Source organism: Fusarium oxysporum, chromosome 7, assembly GCF_000149955.1.
Source record: "Fusarium oxysporum f. sp. lycopersici 4287 chromosome 7, whole genome shotgun sequence".
In the NCBI taxonomy this organism is placed as follows: domain Eukaryota; kingdom Fungi; phylum Ascomycota; class Sordariomycetes; order Hypocreales; family Nectriaceae; genus Fusarium; species Fusarium oxysporum.
Genome location: NC_030992.1, coordinates 1,878,366 through 1,904,357, shown reverse-complemented (window position 1 = coordinate 1,904,357; position 25,992 = coordinate 1,878,366). Strand labels below are relative to the sequence as shown.

Here is a 25,992-nt window from a genome sequence, read left to right as displayed (position 1 = left end):
GATGGATGCTATGACAGGATAGCAAAAACACAAGCTCAAGCACAAGTGGATGACCATGATGTGCGTGAACATATTTCAAGTTAGATAGTTGGGGTTCTTAGTTGTTTAGCTTTGCGAGTGTGAGATAGATACCATACCACCGATATTGGTTGTAATTGGGAACGCAAGGAATTCAATTGCGATGAATCCAGAGGGATACCACCACGACGTATTAGTTTCCTTTGCAAGTGAAATAATGGCTTCTCCAGTCAACATTGGAGAATGATAGCTATAGACTATGCCTTCACTACAAGTCAGATAGTGCTTGGGGTCGGGGTTTTAGCGTATGGATACGGCCCCAGAGTATCCGGGGGAAGGCCTCAAAGTCCGGAGACTGCCAACTAAGTTAGGTAGGTCCCTTAAAACTAAACCCTCCACTTCTAAGGTAGCGATGTTCATCGCTCCGACTTCGGTAGAGAAGTATCAGTGCGGAAGCTCCCCCAGGCGTACCAGGTCCGGCGAATAACGATCTTCAAAAAGTTGTATGCGTCAGCATTCAACTTCTGAATCGGGGACTTTTTGAGATCTCTTCAATCTGAAAGTTTTCATATCTACGAGACTTTATTATCTCATCTTTCTCTAACATTTCCTTTGATCTGAACAGAAGCTTCGTGATTACATCACTGAGCTTGAGCATCAGCTCTCCCAAAAGTTGCTGCTCACTCCTTTGAAAAGATTCATGCCGAATAGACTCGCAGGAGTCAAATTACATACACAATGGCTGCAGACGTGCAAGGGAAGAACATGTTGAGTGAGACAGAACCCATCAAGACACAGGAAAAGAAGACAAGTAACGTCAGTGGTGGAAGCGGTGCACATGATTACAAAGGCTTCGTAGCGGGTGTCTTCAGCGGCATCGCCAAGCTCTCAGGTATGTGTCCCTTATCATGACGGCTTGAGATGCAAATATTGACAGACTTTTTTATAGTTGGTCATCCATTTGACACTATCAAAGTCCGTCTACAAACGACAGACCCAAGTCGCTTCAGTGGCCCTTTGCAATGCGTCACACAGACTATTCGCAATGAGGGCTTTCGCGGGCTCTACAAAGGCGCAACACCGCCTTTGGTCGGATGGATGTTCATGGACTCGGTCATGTTGGGCTCGCTCACCGTCTATCGTCGTCTTCTCTCAGAACATGTCTTCAACGTTGAACCACCAGGAACCGATGTTACGGCATCTTCACCAGGCACAGCTCCAAAGGGTCACACAGCGCTACCTAGCTTCGGCCATGGTATCGCGGGAATATTGGCAGGCTCAACGGTGAGCTTCATCGCTGCACCAGTCGAGCACGTCAAAGCACGATTACAGATCCAGTACGCGGCGCAAAAAGCCGACAGATTATACGCCGGGCCGATCGACTGTCTGCGTAAGATCTACCGATACCATGGTATCAAGGGTGTATATCATGGTCTCTCAGCGACGCTTCTCTTCAGGGGATTCTTCTTCTGCTGGTGGGGCAGCTACGATATCTTATCTCGACAACTACGCGAGAAGACAAACCTCAGCGCACCGGCAGTGAATTTCTGGGCGGGCGGCCTGAGTGCGCAGGTGTTTTGGTTGACTAGTTATCCGAGTGATGTAGTCAAACAGCGTATCATGACAGATCCGCTGGGAGGCGGGCTAAACGATGGAGTGAGGAGATTTCCTCGTTGGAAGGACGCAGCAGTTGCTGTGTATAGGGAGGGAGGTTGGAAGGGATACTGGCGAGGGTTTGTCCCATGTTTTCTGAGGGCGTTTCCGGCGAATGCCATGGCGTTGGTTGCTTTTGAGGGTGTCATGAGATCGTTGCCATGAGGAGGCACGAACAAGAGAATGATACGATAGCATGAAACATACATACCCGACAGCATCATTCAAGTTAATTCACAAATTCGGCATTTACATCACTCGGGTATTGGGAAGAGAGAATATGAACACCACAAAGAGTGCCACATAAAATGGCTGGGTCTATTGGCCGAGTCCTTGAAACTTTTTGTTATCCCCTGTCCCAATTCACCAATCCATTCCTGCGCCGATGCAATGCAAATTGATTCGTTTACTCGTCGTCCTCGTCAGCCTCGTCGTTGACGACGTTGAAGAACTTGAGCTCGTAGACACCTCGGGAGGTAGAGACGACGCGGAGCCAGTCACGGAGCTGCTGCTTCTTGAGGAACTTCTTGGTCCTGCTCACAGTTAGCATCTTGTTGATGTGTATCCCCGTGCTTCATCAGGCGAGGCGAAGACGGTGGAAGACACGTACAGGTACTTGAGGTAGCGACCAGAGAGCTCGTTGTGGGCGGTGATCTCGATCTTGCCCTCACCGGACTGCTTGACAACAACGTTGTCGCCAAGGTTGTTGGTGCGGCCCTCGACCTTGATACGGTCCTGAAGGAACTTCTCGAAAGCGGAGACGTCGAAGATCTTGTCGCTGGCAGGCTGAGAAGCATCGATGATGTACTGGTAGGATCAGTTAGCGATTGTGTTCCTCGTGGATTTCGCCGGGTGAAATCGTCGTCGCAGTCGTCGTCATCGAGTCGATCTCGTTCTGGGTATCGCGTACCTTCTTGGTCTGCTTCTGGGCCTTGCCCGACTTCTTCTGTTGAAAAATGACCTTAGCCTACTGCATTCTTATACGGCTCCTCTCCTCGCTGCGATACGGGAGAGGGCCTAACAGCATAGCGATGTCATGTACGTACTGCCTGAGGAGCCATTGCGAATGGAATGGATTTTTTTTGTCTGAAAAGGGACTGTGGTGTTTTTGTCGCAAAGAAGTCTAATCCTGCGCTTGAAGGGGAGAAAGAACCAAGGTAAAACTTGAGGCCTCGGCTCCAAAAGGTAATTCTGTGTGCAGAAAATTAGGGCTCTGCACGGATTATTTTTGGTGCGGGTGGGACTCGCCAGGAAAGGTCATGTGACCGTCATCGATTATGCCATTAAGTTTCACAAGATCAACTACCAAAGGTAGAGTTGGTGGCTTCATTATTAGGTAGAATTGAGGCAATGAACAAAGCTTTGCACTCGGTCTGATTTGAATCAACCTGTCAGACTCAAAGTTTGTATCTTAACTTGCCGACCGCATAATACCAAAGTCCTCATCATCATGTGCAGTCTATGATCCAACTATCTACACTTATAGTTCACGTTTATACTTCTTAACCGGAGAACTTGAGAGATAGAAGAAGCACCCACAGAAATGTTTCATACGTCTTCTCTGCGTGATAGGTTTAAATCAGTCAAAAGCTGAGACAGGGTCGATATTGTGTACTAGACTACCTACTAGGTTCCTAGGTCATGACTAGGTGGGTATACAAGCCTGTGATTGGCTGTGTAACCTATAGTTAGACTATCCGAGGACTATCCAACTCTTGTCAACCACCATCACGTCCTCTTTTAAACAAACAGATCCAAATCCATGGCAGTTACATGAGAAAAAAAAAAGAAAGAAAAAAAGAAAGAAAAAAATACCACCTATTCTCCCCGCCATCACTGACTCCCTGTTCAGTCGGTCTTTTGGTTTTTGTCGTGAAGAATAGGATCGAGCAGCTTCGTGAACTTTTCAATAAGCATAGAGCGATAGCTCATGTAGATATGGCTCAATCGCTTGCGCTGCTCCTTTTCGTTCCCTTCCTGATGCTGCGCTGCCATCTCAGTATCCTCCGGGAACTGATCGTTCTTGAGGATCGGGTCGAGGTCCTTGCGAATAGGCTCGACGAGCATGCCACGCCATTGCATGTAGAGCTGTTGAAGACGCTGCAGCTGCCCGGCCTCGTCACCATCAGCAAGCAAGGGAGGGTCGCCTTCTTCATCATAAAGATCCTTCTCCTCTTCCTTTTCCACTTTGTTCTCTTTGCCCTCCTTCTTCTCCGCGTCCTCGTCTTCGCCCTTGGCTTGTTGCTTTCCTTCAACTTCCTGAACTTCCTCTTCTGATCCAAAGTCCTCCTTGCAGCCCTTCTTGTCGTCGCACTTGTAGACCTTGTACTGCTGAGTGATCACGTAAACGGGCTTTTCTCCTTTCTCAATAGGAGAGTGGTGACCTTTGCTCTTATCTCCGAGTTTCTCCTCGATCTGTTGTCCAATCTTTCTATAGAGAACGTCTTCGTACTTCTCATGGTCGGATTTCTCAGTGGCGTCTTCTTTGGCAACATCGGTCTTCTTCTCTTCCTTATCGTGATTCTTTTCGTCTTTGTGTTTGGCGGTTTTGTCCTCCTTCTCCTGCTTCTGCTTGTTATGCTCTCTGGCATCTTTGGGTTCTGAGCGCTTCCTGGGGTTGTGGCTTGAAGCATGCTTCCCAAAATCCTCTTTGCGAAGAATTTCCTCATGGCTCAGGCCCTGTACCTCTCTCGCCGCCTTTTCCCACCGGGCCTTCTCAAGCTCCTTCTCGGCGTCACGCAACCATTTTTCTTGTATGCGTGCGTAACGATGAGCTCGATCGCTCACCGACTTGACACGTTGTAAAACAAGCTTCTTCTCCTCAAGGTCCTTCTGTGCCTGGTAGCGTCCTGTTTGTTTTTGCCCTCCCCTCAACTTGTTCGTTGCCCTTCGGACATCTGTGATGTTTTGCTGCAACACTTTTCCCCAACTATGTGCCGCTTTCCACAACCTCTCACTTTGTCTCTTGAGGTACCGCACTTCCCTTTCTTTGTCTATTAGAAGCAAATCTTTATGTTTCCCGTCTTTGTGGCGACGGAGTAGCTTGGACTTTTTAGTAGTGCTAAGCTCACGATCGAGAGAGTCCAAATCATGGTCAGACCTGTGTGCTCCACCATCAGAAGTATCGGCCTGGTGGTGGTGAGAGCCTTTAGTGGTGAAGGCAGGGTCGGCTGCAGCGGTTGAAGCTGGCCTGGTTGTCGTAATGGTTGTGGTTGTCGTCGTTGCGCGTGGGTTTACAGCCGAAGAAGCCGCTGAAACAGAGGCGCTGCCACTCTCGACTTCACCAGGAGAGGGTGTAGCAGAAGTGGTGAGAGTAGAAGTCGCAGTGACTACAGCTGGTGTTGATATTGATCCTGAGGTGACCACTCCGGCTGAGGCTGTCGAGGTAGCAGGAGCCTCGTTGTCACAGGAGCATGCACCAAGCACAACAAAGGTACCAGTTGTAGAGGCTACTGCTCCAGGAGGGACGGTTCCTTTACCAGGGTAGATGGTATGCAATTCAGCGAGTACGCTGTCCAGTCTGGTAGAAGCAGATGCCCATGACCTTCGGAAGCTGATGTGGCTCTTCAGGCGGGGAACTGCTGCTGATGGCCCAGCGAAGCCCACAAGAAGAATGAGATCGAGACGCATCTCAAAGGCAAAGATTGATCTGACAAGTAAAGTTGCTGACTTGGTGGGCGTATCAGGTGGAAGGGCCAGACCCAGCGACAAGACCAGGCGCATCTTATATAGACCGAAAGAGAATGCTCTTTTCGACAAACTCTGACAGAGAGTTTTTGAATCAAAGCCTCTTTTGCAGAGCGTCCGAAGCACTCCGCCAATGATACGGTTCCTCAGTGTTAAAATCGGCATCGCGATCCCCTCACTCAACTGGTGAGGGGTATAGTCGAACCACTTAAACATCTGCCAAACAAACCCAATCCCAACAATTCCCCGAGTGCGTCGCCAATACAGCCACAGAATGCCTATACCAAGCCCACCCGGCCATATTGCAGCCAAGGTTCCCTCAATCCCGTAAAGTCATTTGAAAAGAGGCGACAGAAACAGCACTCCGATGACGAGCACATATCTCTTTCTTAAATAAAACGAATCATAAATTGTCGTCAATCTATATGGCAATTATGGCGTGAGAAAACGTGTCTGTCGTGCTTCCAGAGAAATCATATCATCATGTCAACAAACCCAAAAACCTCCCTTATCGTCACATACATACGTAAAGAATATCATCAAACTACAAAAACCGAAGTGAAGACAATCTGTCCCTTCTCTCGTTCTTGGCTGTTCAAGACTTGCTAAACAGCTTCTTGAACGCACCTTTGATACCCGATGGCTTCTTATCTTCCTCCCTCATTTGCGCTCTACGTCGTTCTTCGTGGCGTGCTTTGCGTCGAGAGTCCTCCGTGTCCATCCTGACGTGTTTGACAGGTCGAGGCTCCTGTTCTCTGTCTCTGTCCCTATCTCTCGTCTTACTCTTCTCCCTGTTTCTCTCCCGTTCCCTGTCCCTGTCTCGGGTTGGTTCAGGGGCAGGCTCCTCACGAGGGCGGCGCGAGGATCGAGGACGTGGTTCATCGGTAGAAGGGCGAGTGCGTCTATGACGTGTTGAGGACCTTTTAGGTGAGTCCTCCAGCGGGGCCTCCCTCGTTCGTTCCCTGACAGGTTCGGCGATCACGGGCTCCTCACGTGGCGGTGTGGTACTGCCCAGGACACCCTCCGAGTTCTTGACGGCAAAGAACTTCTTTTCAGGCACAGGAGCAGGCGGGACGGATTCCTCTCGAGGACGTTCCCTGGGTTCTTCATATCGAGGTCTCTCGGAATTGCTATGCCGACGCGAGCGGCGATGTCGTCGATCCGGCTCGGGTTCAGGCTGCGGCTGAGGCTGAGGCTGAGGCTCTGGTTCTTGTTCACGAACAGGCTCTTTGCCCTTGCTCTCCTTTTCCTCTCGATATCCCGAGGGTTCACGCCTTCCGCTAGCTTCCTCTCGTGCTCGCCGTTCTGCCCTTTCTGCTCTGCGTTTGTCGTGGGCAGCCTGTTCCTCAGGGGCTCGACGTTTGCGGCCAGAGCTTCCAGAACTATTGTCGGCAGAAAAGCCACTGTCTCGTCGCGGTGTTCTGGGTGGCGTGCCTGGAGGGCCCGATTCGACCGTGTCGGATCGATGGCGTCGATAAGGATGAGTACCAGATGATCGTCGTCTGCGCTCTCGGCCCTCATCCTCCTGGGGGGGAGGGGCACGTGAAGTTGGTTCTTCAGCCCTCCTATATTCACGTGGCCGGGAGTCCTCGTCTCGGCGATACCCTCTAGTTCTTGACTCTTCGGGACCGCGAGAGCTCCTCTGTTTAGCGTCAGCTTCACCACGTGAGTCGCGAGCTTGCGTTTCATCTTCTTCGCCATGGCGACGATATCGAGACTCGCCCTCGCGGTGAGACAGTCGGCGGTGACGGCCCTCGTCTTCCTCCCGAGGCCGATGAGCTCGCCTCTCGTCGTCGCCGCGATACCTGCGCTCCCTGTCCTCCTCACCACGGCTTCCGCCGGAGCGGTTCGAGTGATGAGAATGTCGGCGCCTACGATGTCTATCTCTGTCTCTATCGCTTCGCGACGAGTCAGATTCTCTGCTCCTATCGTCTGTAAACAAGTCAGCATTAGACTTGTGAAGTTCTTCGATCTCATCATCAAAGCTCCTCAAGGAAGGAGAAACGGCTGGAAAATTGTAATCATTGGGCTCGGCATCCATCTGATGCTCCAGATTAGGAAGCCCCCCGTTTCTTTGGTAAATGAAAGGTGAAGGGCTACCGGGAGGACTGAGGGCCTCTGCAGTAGCATATATGACTACGGCGGCGGCCAGCGTGTCCTCAGCACGTCGAATTGATGTCTTTCGTGTACGCCGTAAGGTGCGGGCTCGCTGTAGATCAATCATATCTGCATCTGGAATCACGATGCCAGGGCTCGGCGATCTCTGGACTTCAGCCTCAACAGTCGAGCCAGCTGAGGGGGCAGCTCGATACGCAGCATCTCGGAGCCCCTCTTCAATTGTGACTGCTGGATGCCTGAGATCGTGCCTCACATGGCCCGTGGACGACTCGCCTTCGGCCTGGAAAGAACGAGGTCTGGGGGCCTTTTCACTCCGCACTGCCGTCGTTGAAGGATCGCCTTGCAACTCCAAGGATCGATGCACTAGCGGTGGACGAACTGGCACATTGGCTGGTTCGCTTTCAGCACGAGGAGGCTGAGGCCGCTGAATAGGCTTGGTGTCTACTGGTCGGCTCGCGGCGGGGATGAAGATTGGATCCTTAGTGTAAACTTCTGTCACAGGACGAACCCTAAGTGATCTTCGTGGCCGCTGCTGTTGTGTCAGGAATGTCCGAGGCGGCTCGGCGCGGGACAGACGCGTCGATCGTGAGGCAGAGCTAGACCTCTTTGGACTCTCCGGTATACTAGCAACTGCTTTGCCTTTGTCGCGCGAAGGAATATCAACAACCTTGACAGCCATGTGTTCAGGTCGGACGAGTTCTAGAGGTTTCACCTCGGCGGCTTGCACGGGCTTTGGCTCCGAACCTTGAGTGTCATCCGTGTCAGGAGTCTTGACTTCGTGCAACATGTGATCAGACAAGTCTTGATGGGGGCGCTCCACTGATGGCGAACGTTGGTCTCGAAGGCCAACGAATGTGGTATAGTTATGGATTTGCTCTTCATCTGGACTTCTCTCGTTCAAGGCCCTGAATTCATCTTCAACTCCCCTCATTGTCCCTGATGAAGTTGCATAAGTAAGAGCCGGTGGCCCCTGAGACTCGGCACGGTGCACTGGTCGATCGCCCTCAGGTTCATTATCAGGCCACTCAGGGATTTCAGGAGTGGTTCTTCGAGTCCCGATATTTTCGGTCTCATGAGGCGGCATTACTTCAATATCAGTACCATCCACTCTAGCATTTTTGGCTTGACTTGTTTCTGCCTCAAGCGCTGGCTGTTCCACTACTTCAGGCTGATGTGGTGCAGAAATTCTGTCGATGCCAATGGGGGAGATTTCCCTTGAGGCAGGGAGGTCATCGTTACTCTCATCATCGGTGGCAGCTGTCGCAGTCGCCTTGCGATCCACTTCGTCATCTGTGGAACTGGCGATAGACCTGCTTTCGATTTGGAGTCCATCGTCAGAAGCGGCTGGCAGCTCGACACCCAACACCTTTTCCAAGGATTCGTGCTTATCCTGAAGTCCACGACCTTGAACTGTACGAGGAGTTTCCAACATCTTCTCAGAGTCAAGATAGCCGTGGTTTGGCTGGACGACAGATACAGCAGCAACAGATATTCCGCGGTGTTCCGGTTCATCACCAGTAGCAAAATTTGAATCGTCTTTGCCAGGAACTGTCTGTGGTAAGGACGATGGTTCAGTTTTAGCTTCGTTCTCTGTCCCTTCAACCTCGGATTCGCTATCGGCATCAGAGTGTTCAAGCGGTTTACGCGGGACTGCGGTGCTATCGAGCTGCTCCTCATCCACAGACCCGGGTGAGGAGGACCTAGAAAGATTGACGGATGATTTGGCTTCAGACGATGTCCCAGTCTGGGCAGTAATAGCTAGCTCTGGAATGGCAGTCTCAGGTTCCGGGTGCGGAAGACCATGGTGTGGAGAGTTGGGCTGGGGCTGATCAGAAGAAACGACTCCTTTTTGAATATCTGTAGCCATCGACAGTGATGAAGCAGAATCAGAAAGGTCCAGCTCCTCAGATTGATCTATTGCGCGATCTGGATTGTCTTTGGGTTGCTCATCAACGACTGCAAGGTTTGGATCTGTAGGTTCAAGCGGCTCGGACGGTTCCTCATCATTAGAAGGCGAGCCACGTCGAGCACCAGTGGTTTGCAACACAGAGCTTGGTTCCAGTTTTGGCGAGTTGGCCTTATGGACGATATGAGTTTGGTCTACATCAGACTCGTCACCATCCTCATTCTCGTCCTCGTCCTCGCCCTCGTCATCATCACCAAGAGCAAGTGCATGGGCTCCCACACGTAGGTCCTCTCTGGGACCATCTTGGGCTCTCGAACTCAGCGAATCGTGCTCTGGTTCGGAATCGTTTTCATCAGAATCAGAAACATCCTCCTTGATGAGAGTTGATGAAACTAAGACTGGTGGGATTGGCTGTCTTTCGATAACAGGTTCGTTCGATTCCTGAACAGAGTCACCCGTTAAACTGATACCAGTTGCTGGCTGAGGTTCAAATTTAGGGCTGGCTTCAGAATTATCATCCTCTGAGTCATCCTCGGAACCGGAGTCATCAAGATCACTGATCTCTTCGGCAGGATCTTCCAATTTGATTGGTTCCAAGTGCAAAGCAGTAGCCGGCTCGTCTACCCCAGGAGAAACCGGCTCTGCCTGAACTTGTCGATTCTGGTGACCCTCAAGCGAGATTGCCTGGTCGATTGAGTTGGATCTGGAAGCAACACTCTGTTGGTCAAGGCTACTGATGTCATCATCTGAATCTTCGTCTGAAGCTATGGCTTTCTGAGAAATATCAACAGGTTCAGCGTCCGTGGAAGCAGATGGCCGATCTCCAGGTCCAGACTTGATTCCAAGAGCTTCATCTGGTGAACTGTCGCGTGAGATAGAATCAGAATCTTCAAGCTCTCCAAGGGTTGTCTCTTCCGTCAGACCACGTTTGCTGGGCTGGGTGGCTTCGTCCGGGATTTTAGCATTTTCTTGAGCTTCGGTGGCCTTGGCTACCTCTGATGGCTCTGATTCCCGGACGTGACTTGGAGTTGCAAGTTCTTGCATGTGTTCCTCCAATGTCGAAACATCATTGTCCACCGATTCAGCCTCTGAAATGTCTGATTCTTCTTTCTCTTGCCCTTCTGGCTCTGCACGCCTCATAGCTGGGTCTTGGGTCAACTCTCGCGACGTTTGCAACACGTTGTCAAAGTCAGTTTCCAGAATTTTGGGCTCATGAGAAGATGGTTCTGGCGTAGGGATTGGTTGTAGCAGCCCTGGAGATGGTTTATCGGCTTCTGCTTCGACGCGGCTGGCAGGGTCCTGAATCTCGAGAGGCTGCCGATGGAGCTCACTGGCGGCGGTGTGTGAGGGCACAGAGGTTTCTGAATCCTCATCAGAGATTACCGAAGCTGCCGGGGATGAAGATGTGCTGCGTGCAACTATGAATGGCAGGTCTGGCTCCATTATCCTAGATTTCTCATTTTCATCATGAGCGTCCTGGGCTGGCTTTGACTGTGATTCTTCGACATGCGTCTCGCTCTCAGTCCCAGGCTGCTGAGGCTGGGGCTCAGCAATCGAAATTGGGTCTTGGAGGCTAATATTTACAGGTCTTTCAGTAGCAAATCCCCGGACGGCGCTCCATGATTGGCCTGCAAGGCCCTGTTCGTGTGGAGCATCTGGTGTGGAGATTTTAGTGCTATCATGGGCTTCGGTGGCTGGGGGACTCGCGGCCAGACCGGTATCATCGGTAGCGTCCAGGTCAATAGGCGTAGACAGAGGTGTCAGACCTGGTTGAGGCACATGACCTGAGATCAAATTCTCTTGGACATCATCTAGAATCTCGGCCTTCGATTCTAGGGGTGCGGAGTTATCTTCCGCTGCTGCATTGCTCCTTTTTTCGCCCGAGCTAGGCTCTTGTGACCCTGGCATCGTGGTTTCTGCAAGAGTTTGGTTATTCTGGTCGCCCGATGCTACAGCCACTGGTAGCTGGCTCGGGTGGTGAATGATTGTTTCGAGTGCTGTATTTTCCTCGTTGTGTGGAATCCCTTGATGGTGTTGGGTATCGTCTGAATCAAACTCCAAAACGCCGTTGCCCACCTCTTCATTCAACTCTGTGAAAACTCCCAAGTGTTGTGCAAAATCAATAGGGGTATCGTGTAATGAACCATGTTCCTCACCTTTTTTAGCCTGTCTCTTGTTACTTGGAATTGGCCCAAGGGTGTCTTTGCTTTCTTCATCTTCCTTAGCCTTGGCCTCTTCCTCGGCTGTGTCCTTGACTGGTTGGTCATCCTTCTTTTCTCCTTCGGCAGGAGGCTCATCAATAGGCTCATCTGGCGATTTGGCCGTGACGCCTTCGGGTTCTGGGGCCACTTCTTCAGCAGGCCTAGCTTCCTCCTCTGGTGCAAGAGGCTCTTGTGTTTCCGGTTTCGTCTCGTCCTGGGAGACCTTGGAGTCGTCAGCTGGCCTGACATCACTAGAAACTGCATCTCCGGTTGCTGCAGGTATTTGTTCTTGGGCTGATATCTCCTCCGGTGCAGCTGTATCCTCTGGCGTGGGAAGCTCTTCTACAGTTCCACCGGCGGTGATCTGATTGGTTTCTTCCTGCGCATCTGCGGGTGTCGCCTGTTTGGGATCGTCTTCAGCCACGGCTGCGGCTGCGGGATCTTCCTCTGCTGTTTTGCCATCTTGGTCAGGCTTTTCAGAGGCTGAGGGGTCCTCAAGTTGCTTGTCCTCGACAAGTGTAGCCTCTTCCTCTGGTTTGCTGTCAGCGGTTTCAGAGCCCTTCTCTGGCTCGTCTTGAGCTGCCAGTGCCCCCTCCGCCGGTTGATCTTCAGGTGCTGCTTTCTCCTCGGACGGCTTGATCTCTGCCTCCGCCCCCGCTTCCGCCTCTGCCTTACTCTCCTGGGAAGAAGATTCTGTAACTGGCTCGGCTTCTTGAGATTCACCAACGGCAGTAGGCTTCTCCGCTGGTGTCTCTTTAGTGGGCTCTTCTTCCTTGGGTTCGTGGCCAGTAGATACTTCTGGGGCCAACTTGGTATCAGAGGGGCCAGCTTTTTCTTCTGACTTGTCGTCTGAAGTTTCATTGTCGATCGCTTCGGCAGCTTCCACTGGTTTGTCGTCAGTAGTAAGGGTATCTACAGCTGACACCTCTCCAGCAGGGTTGGTTTCCTCCTTGGTTCCGTCTTCAGCCTCTGGGGCGCCAGTTCCTGGTTCCTCTTCAGAGGTTTGAGTAACTGCATCCGTTGCCGGTTCCGCAGGTTCATCATCAGGTGCCTCATTTGGTAGATCGGTTGCAGTATCTGAGGACTTGTCCTTGTCCTTGTGATCAACAACAGCTTCAGATGCCTCCTCTGGATGTTCTCCCTTAGTTATTGCGTCGTTCTCCACTCCGACCGGCTCAAGCGCCTGAGGCCCTGTTTCTGTTTCCGCTTCCTTCTTGTCGGAAGCTTCAGAGGCCCCATCTGTTTCGTGGCCGTTTGTAAGTGTTCCTGCAGCCTGTGTTTCTTCAGGGGTCCTGTCTTCTACTTCTTCTGGTCGGGTTGGCACAGTCTCATCTGTTGTTCCTGCCTCACCAGCTGCAGGTGTGACCTCCTTAGGATCGTTGTCGGAGACACTGGCACCATCAGCTGCCTGTTGTGCAGGCTGTGGCGCATCCTGTTCTTTGTCGTTCAAGGCAGATTCATCTTGGTCTGGGTTGCTGACGGAAAGTGCTGATTCATTCTCCACCTTCTCGTTTGAACTTGGTGTCTCTTCAACCGGGTCGGTCCTCTCTTCAGTAACGGGTTTTTCAGATGCTGATGGCTCTTCCTTGGAGGTCGAGGTGCTTTCGACTGATGTCGTGTCGTCTTCTGTTGGGATTGCTGGTTCTCGAGTCTGATTGTCGTTTTCGTCGGGTGTGCTTTCGCTGGTGCCCTCTGCTTCTTTAGTAGCTTCAGTGCCACCTGTTGATATGTTTTGTGTGACTTCTTCGACATCTTCCTTTTGAGTAACCTCTACCTCGGGGCTCCGGGTTTCGCCGTCCTCAATGTTGACTTCAGCCTTCGCCTCATCAAAATTGGATACGCTAGGAGTGCTAGAATCCTTATGATTCTCCTCGGGGTCTCCCTGGGCGTCGATGGTTTCGTTTGGCGTCTCTAACTCGGGATCTTTATCTGCGGCAGGCTCAGGAGTATCAGCAGCAGCAGGCTCAAGAGCAGCTTCATTAGAAGTATCTCCCTCGTGGGGATTTAGTTCTTCTGACTTTCCTCCTGGAGTTTCTGCATTGACCTCAGGCACTTCAATCGTTTCATCCGCTGTCTTTGGCGCCTTCTCGGCGACTACATCGGACGATTCCTTTTCAGTATCATCTGTTGATTTCTCTGCTGGCAGTGGTTCAGTCGCATCACCAGTGGGAGTGTCCGGTTCACCGACTTCCTTGGTAGAGATGTCTGGAACAGGAGATTCATCCTTTGGCTCCGTGGCTAGGGGTCCAATAACTTCTCCTTCAGTCACTACTGGCTTATCCATCTCGACCGCTGCTGGTTCTTGCACAATAGTTTCAGCCATCAAGTCACTTTTCGTGTCCATACCATCCTCAGGTGGCTGTGTTGTCACTTCGGGAGGATTGTCACTGTTGTCTGCTTCCTTAGACGCAGCTTCAGGCTCGTTCTTTTCCGCCAAGCTGTCGCCCTTCGCCTCCGTAGCTGCATCTTCAGGCTCAGCGTCCTTTACTGTAGCATTCGTATCAGGACTGACGGTTGATTCGGGTTCTGCAGCCTCTTTTGGATTTTCTGTAGTAGCATCAGGTTGTTCGTTCTCTTTTTCCTGTGGCTTCGATGACTCTTCCTGGGTCTCCCCAATCTCGCTAGTCTTGGACTCAGCTGGGTCCAATTGCCTATCCGGGACGTCATCACTCGAGCTACCACTTTCCAGTGTCACTCCAGCTTGTTCCGTCTTGAGATCAGCAGCAGCTGGCTCACCGCTCTCAACTTTGTCAGAGTTATCGTCTTGGGAAGCTTCGGCTGGGGTGGTTTCGGCAATAGGCACACTTCCGAGCTTCGATTCATCGACAATCGAATTGTGTTCGGTCGATTCACCATTCTTGGTCTCTGTCTCTGAAGCGTCGAGTTCTTTATTGCTGGGGTTGTCTGTAGGCGCGTCCTTAGTCGGCTTAGCATCAGGTTCGGCCTTTTGCGTTTCCTGCTTTGTAGAGGCATCTTCAGCTTCAGGCGAGATCATGTAGCCGCGTTCTACATCACTGCCAGCTTTCGCGGTCGTATCAATAGCCTCCTCACTCTTTTCTGTAGGTTCCATTGTGGTTTCTGGGATAGCGCCACTTGTGGTTGTAACGACAGTTGCTTCAGTCTCATTGGCCACTTCCTCTCCAAAATCCGCCGGTTTCGCAATCTCGGATTCACAGCTGCCTTCTGCCTCGACAGTTTCATGGTTTGCCTCTGGATCATCGGCAGGGCTAAGCTCAACGGGTAGCGGTTCTTGTGGAGAGGCTTTGGGTTCAGTCTCATTCTCGGGAGGAATTTCGTGAGGCTCGATGGGAGATTCAACTTTTGCCTTGCTGACAGCTTTGGGCTCAGAAACAAAATCAACCTCAGGCTCTATAGCCGATTCAGGCTTTACATCCTCCTCGGTCGCAGGCTCAGTCGAAGACCCAACTTCTGGTTCAAAAGAATCAGCTTTGGCGGCAGCAGACTCAACAGCAGGCTCGGGCTCGGGCTCGGGCTGGGGTGTTGCGACGCCACTTTTCCCGCCTTTCTTCTTCTTTTTCTTCTTATTCTTCTTTGCGGTCGTGGCAGTTGTGTCTTCAACAGCTGCTGCCTCTTCTGTCGGCTTTGTTGCCTCAGAGGCCTCTTCTTTGGATATTTCCTCCTTGGGCGATTCATCCTGAGTGATTTCTGCTTGTAGCCCAAGTACTTCAGCTGACTTGGCATCAATCACCTGGTCCTCTCCACTGGGCTTATCTTCTGGCACTGAAGTTTCCTTGCCATCCGGTGAGGCAACTTCCGTCTCAGGAGGCGAAGGAGCTTTGCCGTCGCCTAGCTCCTCGGCCTCTTCAGGGGGTGACTCATTGCCGCCAGAAGATACCTCGGTATCAACAGGAACAGCTGGAACTTCCGTTTCGACAGGCTTATCATCGACACCAATAGCTGTTGTTATATCTGTGGCTTCCTTTTCGCCAGGTGCTGTTTCCTCTGACTTGACAGGCTCCTTGTTATCTCCAGCGTCCTCTGGCGATAGTGTTCCCTCGGAAATAGACTCGTCCTTCTCGCCCGCAACAGCCTTGCTCGCCATTTCGGCTACTGAATCTTCAGCTGGTGTTTCTTTCGCTGCAGCATCGACTCCTGCTTCCACAGGACTTGTGTCTCCTGGTACCAAATCGTCTTCTGATTCGGCGGTCGGCTTGGTTGCAGCAACTGCAGCTTCATCTCCAGCAGTAGTGTCGGATTCCAAAGCTGCTACGGGAGTGGTAACTTCATTCCCCTCTGCGGCTTTATCATCACTGGAATCGCTCATTGCTCTGGAAATCTCAGCTGCTTCTGCAGTCTTACTACCCTCATCAACTTTGGCAGCTTCAGGAGCAGCCTCTTCCGTGGACAGTGCAGGAGTAGGGTCTGGAACTGGTCCCTCCTCTTCAGCTGAAACTTCGCCAGCGTGATTTAGCTCAGAATCTGAGGGCGGATGCGGAGGTGAAGATGATGTCTCGTTTGCAGGCTGGGGTTCAACCTCGGATTGTAAGGCTTTGTCCTCTACTGGAATTTCGCCTGCAGACTTTGCTTCAGGCTTTGGGTCTCCTTCAGTTGTCGGTTCTTTAGCAGGTCCCAGATCTTCGGAAGAGGAAAGCGTGTCTTCTGCAGGGCTGTGTTCTACTTCGGATTCCGCGACTGTTCCTCCTGCTGGGCTCTCGTCAGTGTGCTTTGAGTTCTCCTCAGGATTCGCTTCTTCTGCTTGGATCTCTTCCGTGAGCTTTGGTTCTTCGGCTGAACCTTCAACTACAGGGTTTGCTCCTTCTATTGAGGAAGCCTCTTCTGTTGAGGTTTCCTCTGTCGGTTTTGGATCTTCCACTGGAGTGTCATCCGTAGGCTTTACTTCCTCCGTTGAGGAAGCTGCTTCTACAGACTTGACTTCTTCTGTTGGGGTTTCCTCTGTCGGTTGTGGATCTTCCACCGGAGCTTCATCTGTAGGCTTCGCTTCCTCCGTTGGGGAAGCCTCTTTTGCAGACTTCGCTTCTGCTGTCAAGGTTTCTTCTATTGGCGTTGACTCACTGACTGGAGTCTCTTCTGTAGGGTTTGGATCCTCCACTGGAGCTTCATCTTCAGGCTTCACTTCTTCTGCTGGTGTAACCTCTCCTGCAGTCTTCGCATCCTCAGAAGGCTGAGGCTCCTCTCCAGACTTCGCTCCTTGAAACGGTGCCGCCTCTTCTGCGGAGGGAGGCGTCTCGTCCGCAAGTTTGGAATCAACACCAAGTTCAGGGTCGTTGCTCTTCTCGGCCGGAACAGCTGTCACGCTTCTCTCCCCTTCTTCATCCTCTATGGCTTTTGATGGGTCGACCGTAACGTCTTTGGAATTATTCGCATCTTTCGATGAAGAACGTGAGTGTTTGGACTTGTGATGATGAGATTTCTCGGCTTTCGCAGCTGCCTTCTTCTTCTCCTCTTTCTCCTTCTTTTCCTTTTCTTTCTTTTCTTTCTCCTTCTTCTTCTTCTTCTGACTTTTATTCGGAGACCTTGTTTCGGCAGCAGCTGTAAGCTTGTCATCACCATCGTCATCCTTGTCTGGCGCCCCAGATGTTTCTGGCTCAACTGAGGTTTGGTCCTTAGCTGGAGGCTCTTCACCTGTAGAAGCCTCCTCTGCTTCAGGTACCCCCTCTTTGGAAGGCGTTTCCTTAGTCGCCGGAAAATCTTCTTTGGGGGGATCCGTTGCAGACGAGTCTTCTGTAGCCTTCTCTGTTGGTGTGGGCTCTTCGAGAGTTTCCTCTGGAGCAGGTGCATCTTCTTTGACCAATACTTCGTCTGCCGTTGGTGTATCATCCTTTGGTGTCTCGATCGCAGGGTCTTCTAACTCGGGGGTTTCGACTGCGGACTTCTCGCCCGAAGTGCCTTCTTCGCTTGCCGGTTCATCCTTTGGCGTATCATCTGCGGGGTCTTCTGGCTGGGGCGCCTCTCCCTCTTCCTTAGGTGCGCCTTCTTGGGCTGGGGCTTCCTCTTTGACAGTTGTCTCATCAGCCTTAGCAGCCGATGTCTCAGTCGAAGGGGGGTCCTCCCTTTGGGATGCCTCCTCAGGGGATGTTTGTTCCTTGGGTGTCTCCTTGCCGTCAGTGTCCTTAGGAGCCTCCTCCTTCTCCTCGTCGTTCTTCGACGCCATCTCCTCTGATGTTGTCTCTGTCTCGACAACCTCTTCTCCCACAGCTGGTGAGTCTTCGTTATTGGTCGTGTCCTGTGTTCCGGTCAATTCAGGTCCTTCAGTCTCCTCCTTTGCTTCCTCCTCTACCTTCCCCGCCTCCTTGCTCTCCTCGGCAGTTGGAGGTGGGGGAACTGGCACAGGAGGAGGAACTGGAAGAGACTTTGACTCCTTTTCCTTCTTCCTGCTCTTCTTGTTCTTCTTCTTGCTGTGCGTTGTGGCTGCTGGGGATTCATCATCTGCTGGAGCTGGAGCTGGAGCTGGAGCTGGAGCTGCTGGAGGGTCTGGTGCTGGAGGCAGCACAAAGGCAGCTTCTGCAGCTGCAGCCGCAGCCGCCTTCTCTTTTTGCTTTTTTAACTTCTTCTTGTCTTTCTTTGAAGGTGGCTGTGATGGTGTAGGTGCTGTGGGCACTCTCATTAGTGATTGTTGTGTGTATCCGCCTGTAAGTGACTCAGTATGGAAGGGTCAAGGAAAGAAAACGATTGGCAATAAACCCAACTCACCTTCATATTCATCCTTTCCGGGATCATCCTCCGCATCTGAAAAGTCGGGTCTGGAGTATTGGACATTTGAGAAATCGGAGAACTGTACATGCCCCCAATCAATTTGTGTCCTACTACCAGGGTAATAGTCGTAGCCGTAGCCGTAACTCATACTTTCTCTACCTTGTCCGCACCTGACATTACGAAAAGATCTCAATGATAAAAATCCGGGGAGCAACTCTATTATCTTGCTTCTTGCAGCACGCCAGTCAGGCGATCGGGTAGCTGCAGTAGGGCCACCAAGTATTAGATTTCTCGAGGCCCTGAAGATGTTAAGCCTCCTACCTACCTAGGAAGTATGGGTCGGGGTATCATGCGGCGCACTGCAGGGCGCGACAGCTCAGCAAAAAAAAAAAATATGTCAAATACGTCTATTGGACGGCACCAGAAAACAGAAGGGTTGTGAGCTCAGTAACTTTGATTTGCGAAATGCAAGCCTCGGATCATAACGGGCGAACGGGTGGGAGGCCCGGAGAGGTCATTCACGAGAGGTATTCTTGAGGCGAACGATGGATGGGTCCATTTCCCTCAAGACAGGACTGCTGGAGAAAAAAGCATGCAGACCTGACAAAACCCAGTCTGATTGCCCAGTCCCCTGCTTGCGATGGGCCACAGGCGCCCAAATCCCAAGGATTACAGCGAGTGCTGCATCGTGCCCATGCGTAATTGGCCCATGCAGAGCCAACGCTGGCTGGCGCCACGTCGCTGGGGCGGTTGGGTTCCATGGACGTAAGTATGTATCGGTACAGTAAGGCGAGCCTAACGGGGCGGGCCATCAGAGGACTCGACGAGGTTGAACAATGATGCATTGATTTGACTTATCTGGCCAAGTATCGCGGCCCAATAATAAGGTACTGTACCCAGGCTCGGATAGCAGAATCAGTACGGACCTGCATGGACGGGCCGCTGCCAGCATGACAATCAAGCAACCTTGAGCCAAGCGGCACGAGTGACAGACAATCATGATGTGATGCGATGCGTACCAAGCAGGCAAGATTGCAATTGGGCAATAATTAGCAGACCAGCTTTGTGCAACACTGGCCAACTTGCTTGGTAGCATGGCGGATATCAGAGCCTGCAGAGGCCGTTGTCGTCCACCGCCAGCTGCAAAGACGCCTGGACCAGCTTCAATATCGAAGGTTGTCCGGACCCGCCATCCCCACGCCAAAGGCCGCTCCTAGCAGGCGGATCCCGGTACGGGCCTCACCAGGACGTCCCGGATGGAGGACGACATCTCAAAACCTTGGATGACTCGGCAGGTCGATCGATGGTGGATGGCTGCAACTGAGCGGTTTAGTTGCTTCAGATGTGCAACGTGGCTCGCTTCTGAAGCTTCTTCTGGCAGACCCATTATGCATCTCGATATCGGAAGCCCTCGGGCCTCAGATGTAGGCCATTCCCCCTTGGTGGGGGCAATTCATGTCAATCATTGTCAATACTCAGCATTTTCATAAACGACCTGGTTACAACGCATATCTCTCGATGAGATGGCGCCCAACTCATCTCACACCTGCTTCTGACTGGCTCTTCGGATTCAGGCTGCTCGAGCCTGATAGCATCATGTCATCCACCCCCTCCGCCATTATACCGTTGTGACCGTTGAGCAACGTTGTCGTCGACGTTGTGGGCGTCGCGTGAGCTGAACTTGAGGTGTAGAGACAGTAGGTAAGTTAGCATTATCAATTTGTCCACGCCCATGTCCTGTGTCTCAAATAGAGAGGTCCACTTCATAACACGGAGCTCTTGTTCTTGCGTCCCGTATTGATCAGTCAACACATGCACCTCTGAATTCGTTTACAGCCTCCACAACTTCCACAAGTAGCCAGCTAGCCAGTCTTGATTTGTAACACGAACAAGATCTGTTCCTGGCAGTAGCGTCATGGGCGGTATGAAGTAGGGAGAGCGGTGAGTAAGGCTGTTGTAAATGGAGAGGCTGGATCATGAAAAATCTTGACCAAGGCTAGGCCGCCAAGGATTAATAACAAGTGACAGTTGGAGAGAAATATAGACGGCGAACATGTGAACGAGGCTGGGTCCCTTTCACGGCAGAACTTCACCATCTTGCTTTTCGGTTGGTATCAACATATAATTCATGAGAAACAAGGCCTGTGCTAGCTCTACTCGATCTCCATGGTACCTATTACTGCTTCTTTTAAGCCTAACTGAGTATCCAGGTAGCGAGATGTGACACTGCCTGAACAGGCCAAGCTCGCTTTGTGAGACAACTTTTTTTTTTTTTTTTTTTTTTTTGAGAAATCATCATAGTATTGCACCATTGTGCATGATGCACAGGTATCAACGACTGCGGAAGAAACGCCATGCGGACAATGATTTGATGACAGCCTTTTTTTGTTATTGGTATCTCCATCCTGCAAAAGACAGACACAGGGTAGCTAGCTTTTCTCGCCTATTTGCATCCTCAATATCCCACAGTCCATCTTAACTCTGTCGCATTTCGAAAAGGTCAGAAACCGCTGGCCGGCGACAGCGATAGGTCGCCTCATCGCACCTCCCGCTGAATCAAATCATTGTATTGTGGAGATTATAGCCTCAAAACCTCATGCGATCGTAGACTATCCCATTCTGGTTCATGCCGCCATAGGCCATACCGTTAAAGCGTGGTCCGTTGTTCCCGAAACCATTATGGAATCCAGGATGAACTCCGTACGCGGGCAAGTTCTAGGCACCCTCGGTAGCCTTAGGCTCAGTTGCACTAGGGGCATACGAAGCTTGAGCTCTGTTCTTCTTGATGACTTCCTTCACTCGTTCCTCCGCCTCATCCCAGTCCTCAGTATCGAGCTTGACCAAGTCAATACCATACTGCTCGGCAATCTTGCTCAAGGCATCGAAACTTTTCTTATCGTAAACGAAGCTGATGCTGACTCCGACACGGCCGAATCGACCGGTTCGGCCAATACGGTGCAGATAGGTCTCGGCATCCGGTTCAGTGTCACCTCTTCCCTTCATGGGGATGTCATAGTTGATAACCATGGACACACTGGAAACATCGATACCACGAGCCAAAACGTTGGTGGTAATGAGAACCTTGTTCTCGCCCTGGCGGAATTTGGACAAAAGATCATCTCGCTCGAATCCATCAAAGGCGGCATGGAGTGCAGAGACCTTGTGACCATCTGCTACCATTCGCCTCTGAATCTCGTTGGCGCTTTCTCGTGTCTGTGGGGAGTTAGAGCAGAGATCCGACGATAACTAGTACTACTTACCTTGACGAAGATGACTGACTGGCCGATGGTCATCAATCCATAAAGCTTGCAAAGAATATCGTACTTGGTGTTATCATCTGGGCAGTCGATGAACATTTGAGAGATGCCCTTGACCGTGAGCTCGCTACGCTGCAACTTAAGACTATGGGCGTTGGGCGCGAACTTGCTGGCATACTTCATGACATTCTCGGGGAAGGTGGCCGAAAAAAGAAGGACCTGAATGTCCTTGGGGAGCATGCTATCAAGTTTTAGCGTTTCGTCGGTATACTCCAACTCCGTGGGGACTTACTTCTTGACCCGAAGGCACTGGTCTCCGAGTCCTTGCTGATCCAGCATGTTGTCGGCCTCATCAAGGACAAGGACGCGGAGCTGAGAGACATCTAACTGTCTGCGTCGAATGATGTCCATCACTGTACCTGGAGTACCGACAATGACACTAGCTCTGACGGGTTCTCCACGAGGGAGTGCGCCGGGGATCGCAGCAGCAACCTTCTTATTCTCGATAAAGCGGCCGATGGCGTTGATAACTCCCTCAATTTGTCGCGCAAGCTCTCGGCTAGGTGCAAGAGCAAGAGCTTGGGGCTGGTCAGGTTTGCTGAAGTCAACTCGCGACAATATCGCGGTCACAAAGGCAGCGGTTTTGCCAGTACCAGACTGGGACTGCGCCAACATGTTTCGCGGCGGATCGCTGAGCATCAGCGGAAGTGATCTGCCTTGTACCTTGGAGGGCTTCAGAAAGTTAAGGCTGAGGAGACCCTTCAGAATATCCTCGCGGCTGAGATAGAAATGTCAGTGATGTTTCTCCCAGAATGAGATGATCACCACCTACAGGCCAAGATCCTGCCAAGTGGTGGCAGAGTGGAAGGGAGTAGCTTCATTGTTCTGTAGCTCGCTCAGGGAGACCTCGACATCCCATTCAGGCTCATGGAGACCAGAGCCACCGAGGTCCTCGATGTTACCGTCGGCTTGACCAAGTTCGCCAGTAGAGGCGGGAGCACTGCCGGCTGGAGGATCCGCAGCAGCCTCATCAGGCTTTGTAATTCGGCTCGCAAGATCAGCCATGGCGAGTGTCGTATTATGTTGTAAGAATAGGTTTCGGCGATCGCAAGGTGGAGGGAGGCGGTGGTAAAGTTCTCGAGGCCCTGGAGCATGCGCTAGAAAACAAACTGCCCGGCAAGATCACGATGTTCCTTTATCCTGCACGAGCCGACGCCGAAAAGGCTTCGAAAAGGTTGGGGTATGGGCTAGCCTAAGTCGAGAGAAATACTCAGGCAGGTAGGCAGGTGGGTAGGCATAAACAAAAGCTCATGCCAGTTACCGCGCGGTGATGGGAGGTGAATGGACTGGGAAGCTTCTCTCTCCAAAGTTTTGGCGGGGTCCAAGTTATTGGAGGGGTACATGCAGAGCAGGTGCTTGAGTAAGGTAGGTACCTAAGTACCTACCGATTGGTGGAGTTCATTCAAGCTTCCATCAATGCCCGGGGCGGACTATCTTAGTAACTAGGTACCTATAACGTGGGTGACTACCGCTAATTACCCGGCGCATTTGCTCTGTCGCAAGCTCTCACATCAACCATGGAACCCAATCCAGGCTTATACAGTTGTGTATAAATCGAGATAACTTCGGCATAAAGCTCGAAGCCCAACTTACGCAACCATCCCTTGAACCAGGAAATACCAAGACTCGGCTCTTCAAGCTTTCATAGCCCCATACATCATACAATAGCTCTGAATAACAACAATGGCAGCTCCGCCGCCGCCACCTCAAGGAGGGCTATCTCTCTATGAGAATCTGCTGGATCCCAACGATACGTCTTCAACCTCAGCGACAATATCTTCAGCCCCTGTTCTGTACAGCCAAGCAGAAGACACATCTGCAGAAATTGCCGTCAAGAAGCCCATTGATCCCGCTCTTCGCTTTCAACCTATACGTCGTCCACAGGTGAAGCAAGCCAAGCCAAAGCCGGCATTCCCCAAGCCAGCTGTTTCTAAGCAGGCTTTGAATTCTGCTCCTCCCGCTCCTGTGCAACCGAAGACTACGCTTGCAGACTGGGCCGCAACTGAGGAAGATGAGTGGATGTATGGTATGGGTGAAAAGCGTCAGCGTGGCGGTCGCAAGAAGAAGAAAAAGAGACAACAAGAGGAATTCGAGACGAATTGGGACGATATTTATGACCCTACACGGCCAACTAATGTTGAAGAGTACTTGCATAGTGATGAGAAAGTCCAAGAGGTCAGAGATTGGAAAGCCTTGCTTTATAGGCACCGGCGTAAACGCGACGAAAGCGACCTCTCAGACGAGGACGAGGACGAACAAACCCGTCATGTTCCCTCAAGTGAGTTCGCTGCCAACAACCTCTTCGTTAAATTCTTACCTTTATCAGATCAGTTCGCTCCACCTTCGTCATATGCTTTCGTACCACCACCGCCTCAATCACCCCCAGCACCACCTCCAAGCGATGTTAGTGGGGACGATGCATTTGCTCGCCGCTTAGCTATATCTCAAAGGGACGCTCCTCCTCCTGCACAGGCATCACCCTCTCAGCCTTCCAATCCAGCCACCATATCACGCGCTCCCATAAGATATTCAAAGCCACATGACGACGAAGACGCAACAGGGGATAATGTCGAAGACGATGCGTATTCCCCGCCTCCAGCTCTTGGGTCTAGTCTTCCTGAACAACCTGATGACGATTCTCGGGCTCGATCAAGCCGTCCAGGCCAGTCTGGTTTTGCCCATCGATTGATGAGCAAATATGGATGGACAAAGGGCAGTGGCCTTGGTGCCGATGAGTCAGGAATTGTCAATCCTTTGCGTGTTCAAGTCGAGAAGCGGCGGAAGAAAGCCGACGCAGATGGTGGAGGATGGGCCGAGCCAGGTGGTAAGGGTAAGATAATTGGTGGGAAGCGCAAAGAGGAAAATGCAGGCAAGTTCGGTACTATGAGTGACGTCATAGTACTACGCAATATGCTTGAAAATATGCCCAATCTCGAGGAGGAGATTGCAGGAGGTTTGGGACAAGAGATCGGAGAAGAGTGTGGAGAAAAGGTTTGTGAAAGTTACGTCCTTTTTCAGGCCATGGTATAATTAACAAAGATACAGTACGGGCGCGTGGAGAGACTATACATTGACCAGGAAAGTCGCAGAGTGTTTATCAAGTTCACAAATCAAGTTTCAGCCCTTCGGGTGAATATCCTGTTCCCTCTTTCACAACCGCAAACAGCTGACAACCCATACAGGCAGTCAATGAACTAGATGGTCGTGTATTCAATGGCAATGCAATAGTTCCCGAATTCTTCGATACAGAAAAGTTTGAGCAGGGGAAATACCACTAAAAAGAGTGCTTCTTACGACAGGTCAAGGCTAGGCAGTGGGACAGAAGCAAAGATTAAGAGGCAGAAACAAGCATGATGATACTCAAATATTGTCAACATGGAGACATATCCATTGCAGATTTGGAAGAAGCAAATTTGAGCTACCACAGTCGGCATTTAGCATGAAACAAGTGATATTCCAGTCAATATACTCGTATAGCCTCCCCCTCTCAGGCGTTGGTGTTGTCTTGAGTGTCATGCTCCTTAGGAGGGACAAAGCTCGAAAATAGATAGATGACTAAAGCACGTTTCACTCAATGTTTTAACCAAGGAACCTGGTAAGACCCAAATGTAAAGAATAGTTGACAATCAGGTGGATGGAGATAGATTTATATTCATAGTAAACCAGCAACTAAGCAATCAAAAGGTTCCTGATGACTCTCGATGTTCAGAATAAAGAAGAAGCGTTTATCACAAACTAAATGTCTTTATATGATGAGTTAAGAGAAATGTCAATTTTCAGGGCTCGGCGAACATGATCTCAAGAATAAAGTCCAAATACAATCGATTATTAAGCTCTAACAGGTTATCCTTTACACACCGTTACCCTACCCCATGAAAAGCATTTTGTGCCCCATGATGACCAAGCACAATATGTCGTAGAGAAAAGTCAGGAAACATGATGACGACGATAATGACGCCTTTAAAAGAAAAGCCAGCAATCTTCATCTCCATGCTTAAAAGAGCTGGGCAACGGCAGCAACACCTGCAAGAGCAAGAACAGCCATGTTGACGCTGACAATGCCAGCAGCATCCTTCTCATCGTCACTGTTGTTGCTCTCGGAAGAGCCGTCGCTCTCCTCACCACCGTCCTTGCCCTCATTGGCCTCCTTGTTGTTGGATGTGCACTTCTCCTCACCATCGATCTTCTTGTCCTTCTTGAGGTTGTCGAAGTAGTCACAGAACTCCTTGATATCGGTGGTCGAGGAAACAACGACACTGCCACTAACTTGGTCAAGCTTGGGAAGTTCCACCCTAGAAATCACTCGTTAGACTTGGAAATGCTATATGCTAGAGAGGTTTTACTCACTTCTCGAAGCTACCTCGGAGGGCAATACCACCGGTGACCTTCTCGAGCTTGGGGAAATCATCAATAGCCT

At 51.1% G+C, this 25,992-nt stretch overlaps 7 protein-coding genes across 13 annotated transcripts in view; 2 read left to right on the top strand and 5 right to left on the bottom strand.

Moving 5' to 3' along the window:
- Positions 1–495: 495 nt before the first annotated feature.
- On the top strand, positions 496–1,976 carry FOXG_05326 (uncharacterized protein). The gene is made up of 2 exons (XM_018383537.1): positions 496–910; positions 968–1,976. Exons 1-2 carry the CDS (start codon positions 757–759, stop codon positions 1,834–1,836), a joined length of 1,023 nt encoding a protein of 340 aa, XP_018240499.1. The 5' UTR covers positions 496–756; the 3' UTR covers positions 1,837–1,976.
- On the bottom strand, positions 1,614–2,868 carry FOXG_05325 (50S ribosomal protein L22e). The gene is made up of 4 exons (XM_018383536.1): positions 2,718–2,868; positions 2,582–2,617; positions 2,282–2,478; positions 1,614–2,204 (listed from the first exon to the last, which is right to left on the bottom strand). The coding sequence occupies exons 1-4, from the start codon at positions 2,730–2,732 to the stop codon at positions 2,078–2,080; spliced, it is 375 nt and encodes a 124-aa protein (XP_018240498.1). The 5' UTR covers positions 2,733–2,868; the 3' UTR covers positions 1,614–2,077.
- Positions 2,869–3,519: 651 nt separating this feature from the next.
- On the bottom strand, positions 3,520–5,478 carry FOXG_05324 (uncharacterized protein; the record flags this gene model as incomplete). Its single annotated transcript, XM_018383535.1, has 1 exon — positions 3,520–5,478. Exon 1 carries the CDS (start codon positions 5,392–5,394, stop codon positions 3,520–3,522), a length of 1,875 nt encoding a protein of 624 aa, XP_018240497.1. The 5' UTR covers positions 5,395–5,478.
- Positions 5,479–5,721: 243 nt separating this feature from the next.
- FOXG_19036 (uncharacterized protein) lies at positions 5,722–19,406 on the bottom strand. 4 transcript variants are annotated; one of them, XM_018399212.1, is made up of 4 exons: positions 18,584–18,883; positions 18,409–18,519; positions 18,256–18,337; positions 5,722–18,192 (listed from the first exon to the last, which is right to left on the bottom strand). In XM_018399212.1, exons 2-4 carry the CDS (start codon positions 18,433–18,435, stop codon positions 5,954–5,956), a joined length of 12,348 nt encoding a protein of 4,115 aa, XP_018240496.1. In that variant the 5' UTR covers positions 18,436–18,519; positions 18,584–18,883; the 3' UTR covers positions 5,722–5,953. The 4 variants fall into 4 exon arrangements, with proteins under 4 accessions (XP_018240496.1, XP_018240495.1, XP_018240494.1 ...); XM_018399211.1 differs by having other exon boundaries at positions 18,409–19,406; XM_018399210.1 differs by having other exon boundaries at positions 18,256–18,519.
- Positions 19,407–20,222: 816 nt separating this feature from the next.
- Positions 20,223–24,588, bottom strand: FOXG_05321 (ATP-dependent RNA helicase DBP5). Of its 2 annotated transcripts, XM_018383533.1 has the most exons (4): positions 22,348–24,588; positions 21,808–22,293; positions 21,519–21,756; positions 20,223–21,471 (listed from the first exon to the last, which is right to left on the bottom strand). In XM_018383533.1, exons 1-4 carry the CDS (start codon positions 22,578–22,580, stop codon positions 20,974–20,976), a joined length of 1,455 nt encoding a protein of 484 aa, XP_018240491.1. In that variant the 5' UTR covers positions 22,581–24,588; the 3' UTR covers positions 20,223–20,973. The 2 variants fall into 2 exon arrangements, with proteins under 2 accessions (XP_018240491.1, XP_018240492.1); XM_018383534.1 differs by having other exon boundaries at positions 21,808–24,588.
- Positions 22,995–25,197, top strand: FOXG_05320 (uncharacterized protein). 3 transcript variants are annotated; one of them, XM_018383530.1, is made up of 4 exons: positions 22,995–23,853; positions 23,902–24,566; positions 24,621–24,704; positions 24,758–25,197. In XM_018383530.1, the coding sequence occupies exons 1-4, from the start codon at positions 23,259–23,261 to the stop codon at positions 24,851–24,853; spliced, it is 1,440 nt and encodes a 479-aa protein (XP_018240488.1). In that variant the 5' UTR covers positions 22,995–23,258; the 3' UTR covers positions 24,854–25,197. The 3 variants fall into 3 exon arrangements, with proteins under 3 accessions (XP_018240488.1, XP_018240489.1, XP_018240490.1); XM_018383531.1 differs by having other exon boundaries at positions 24,621–25,175; XM_018383532.1 differs by having other exon boundaries at positions 23,902–24,704; positions 24,758–25,175.
- Positions 25,198–25,569: 372 nt separating this feature from the next.
- FOXG_19035 (uncharacterized protein) overlaps positions 25,570–25,992 on the bottom strand; it is a gene marked incomplete at both ends in the record, with an annotated part of 1,350 nt that continues 927 nt past the window's right edge. The window contains 2 exons of the mRNA XM_018399208.1: positions 25,570–25,867; positions 25,923–25,990. Of these exons, the coding sequence (XP_018240487.1) occupies positions 25,570–25,867; positions 25,923–25,990 (366 nt within the window). The remainder of the gene's footprint in view (positions 25,868–25,922; positions 25,991–25,992) is intronic.

Bases quoted from the DNA above. Each gene is read 5' to 3' on its own strand.
- FOXG_05320 (XM_018383530.1), top strand. From the start codon at position 23,259: ATGGCAGCTCCGCCGCCGCCACCTCAAGGAGGGCTATCTCTCTATGAG. The intron at 23,854-23,901 runs GTGAGTTCGCTG...TACCTTTATCAG, and splicing joins AACCCGTCATGTTCCCTCAA to ATCAGTTCGCTCCACCTTCG. The intron at 24,705-24,757 runs GTGAATATCCTG...CAACCCATACAG, and splicing joins ATCAAGTTTCAGCCCTTCGG to GCAGTCAATGAACTAGATGG.
- FOXG_19036 (XM_018399209.1), bottom strand. From the start codon at position 18,406: ATGAGTTACGGCTACGGCTACGACTATTACCCTGGTAGTAGGACACAA. The intron at 18,193-18,255 runs GTGAGTTGGGTT...AGTCACTTACAG, and splicing joins CGGAAAGGATGAATATGAAG to GCGGATACACACAACAATCA.
- FOXG_05326 (XM_018383537.1), top strand. From the start codon at position 757: ATGGCTGCAGACGTGCAAGGGAAGAACATGTTGAGTGAGACAGAACCC. The intron at 911-967 runs GTATGTGTCCCT...ACTTTTTTATAG, and splicing joins CGGCATCGCCAAGCTCTCAG to TTGGTCATCCATTTGACACT.
- FOXG_05321 (XM_018383533.1), bottom strand. From the start codon at position 22,580: ATGGCTGATCTTGCGAGCCGAATTACAAAGCCTGATGAGGCTGCTGCG. The intron at 21,757-21,807 runs GTAAGTCCCCAC...AAAACTTGATAG, and splicing joins CAGTGCCTTCGGGTCAAGAA to CATGCTCCCCAAGGACATTC. The intron at 21,472-21,518 runs GTAAGTAGTACT...AACTCCCCACAG, and splicing joins AGTCAGTCATCTTCGTCAAG to ACACGAGAAAGCGCCAACGA.
- FOXG_05325 (XM_018383536.1), bottom strand. The intron at 2,479-2,581 runs GTACGCGATACC...TGATCCTACCAG, and splicing joins CCCAGAAGCAGACCAAGAAG to TACATCATCGATGCTTCTCA. The intron at 2,205-2,281 runs GTACGTGTCTTC...AACTGTGAGCAG, and splicing joins GGTCGCTACCTCAAGTACCT to GACCAAGAAGTTCCTCAAGA.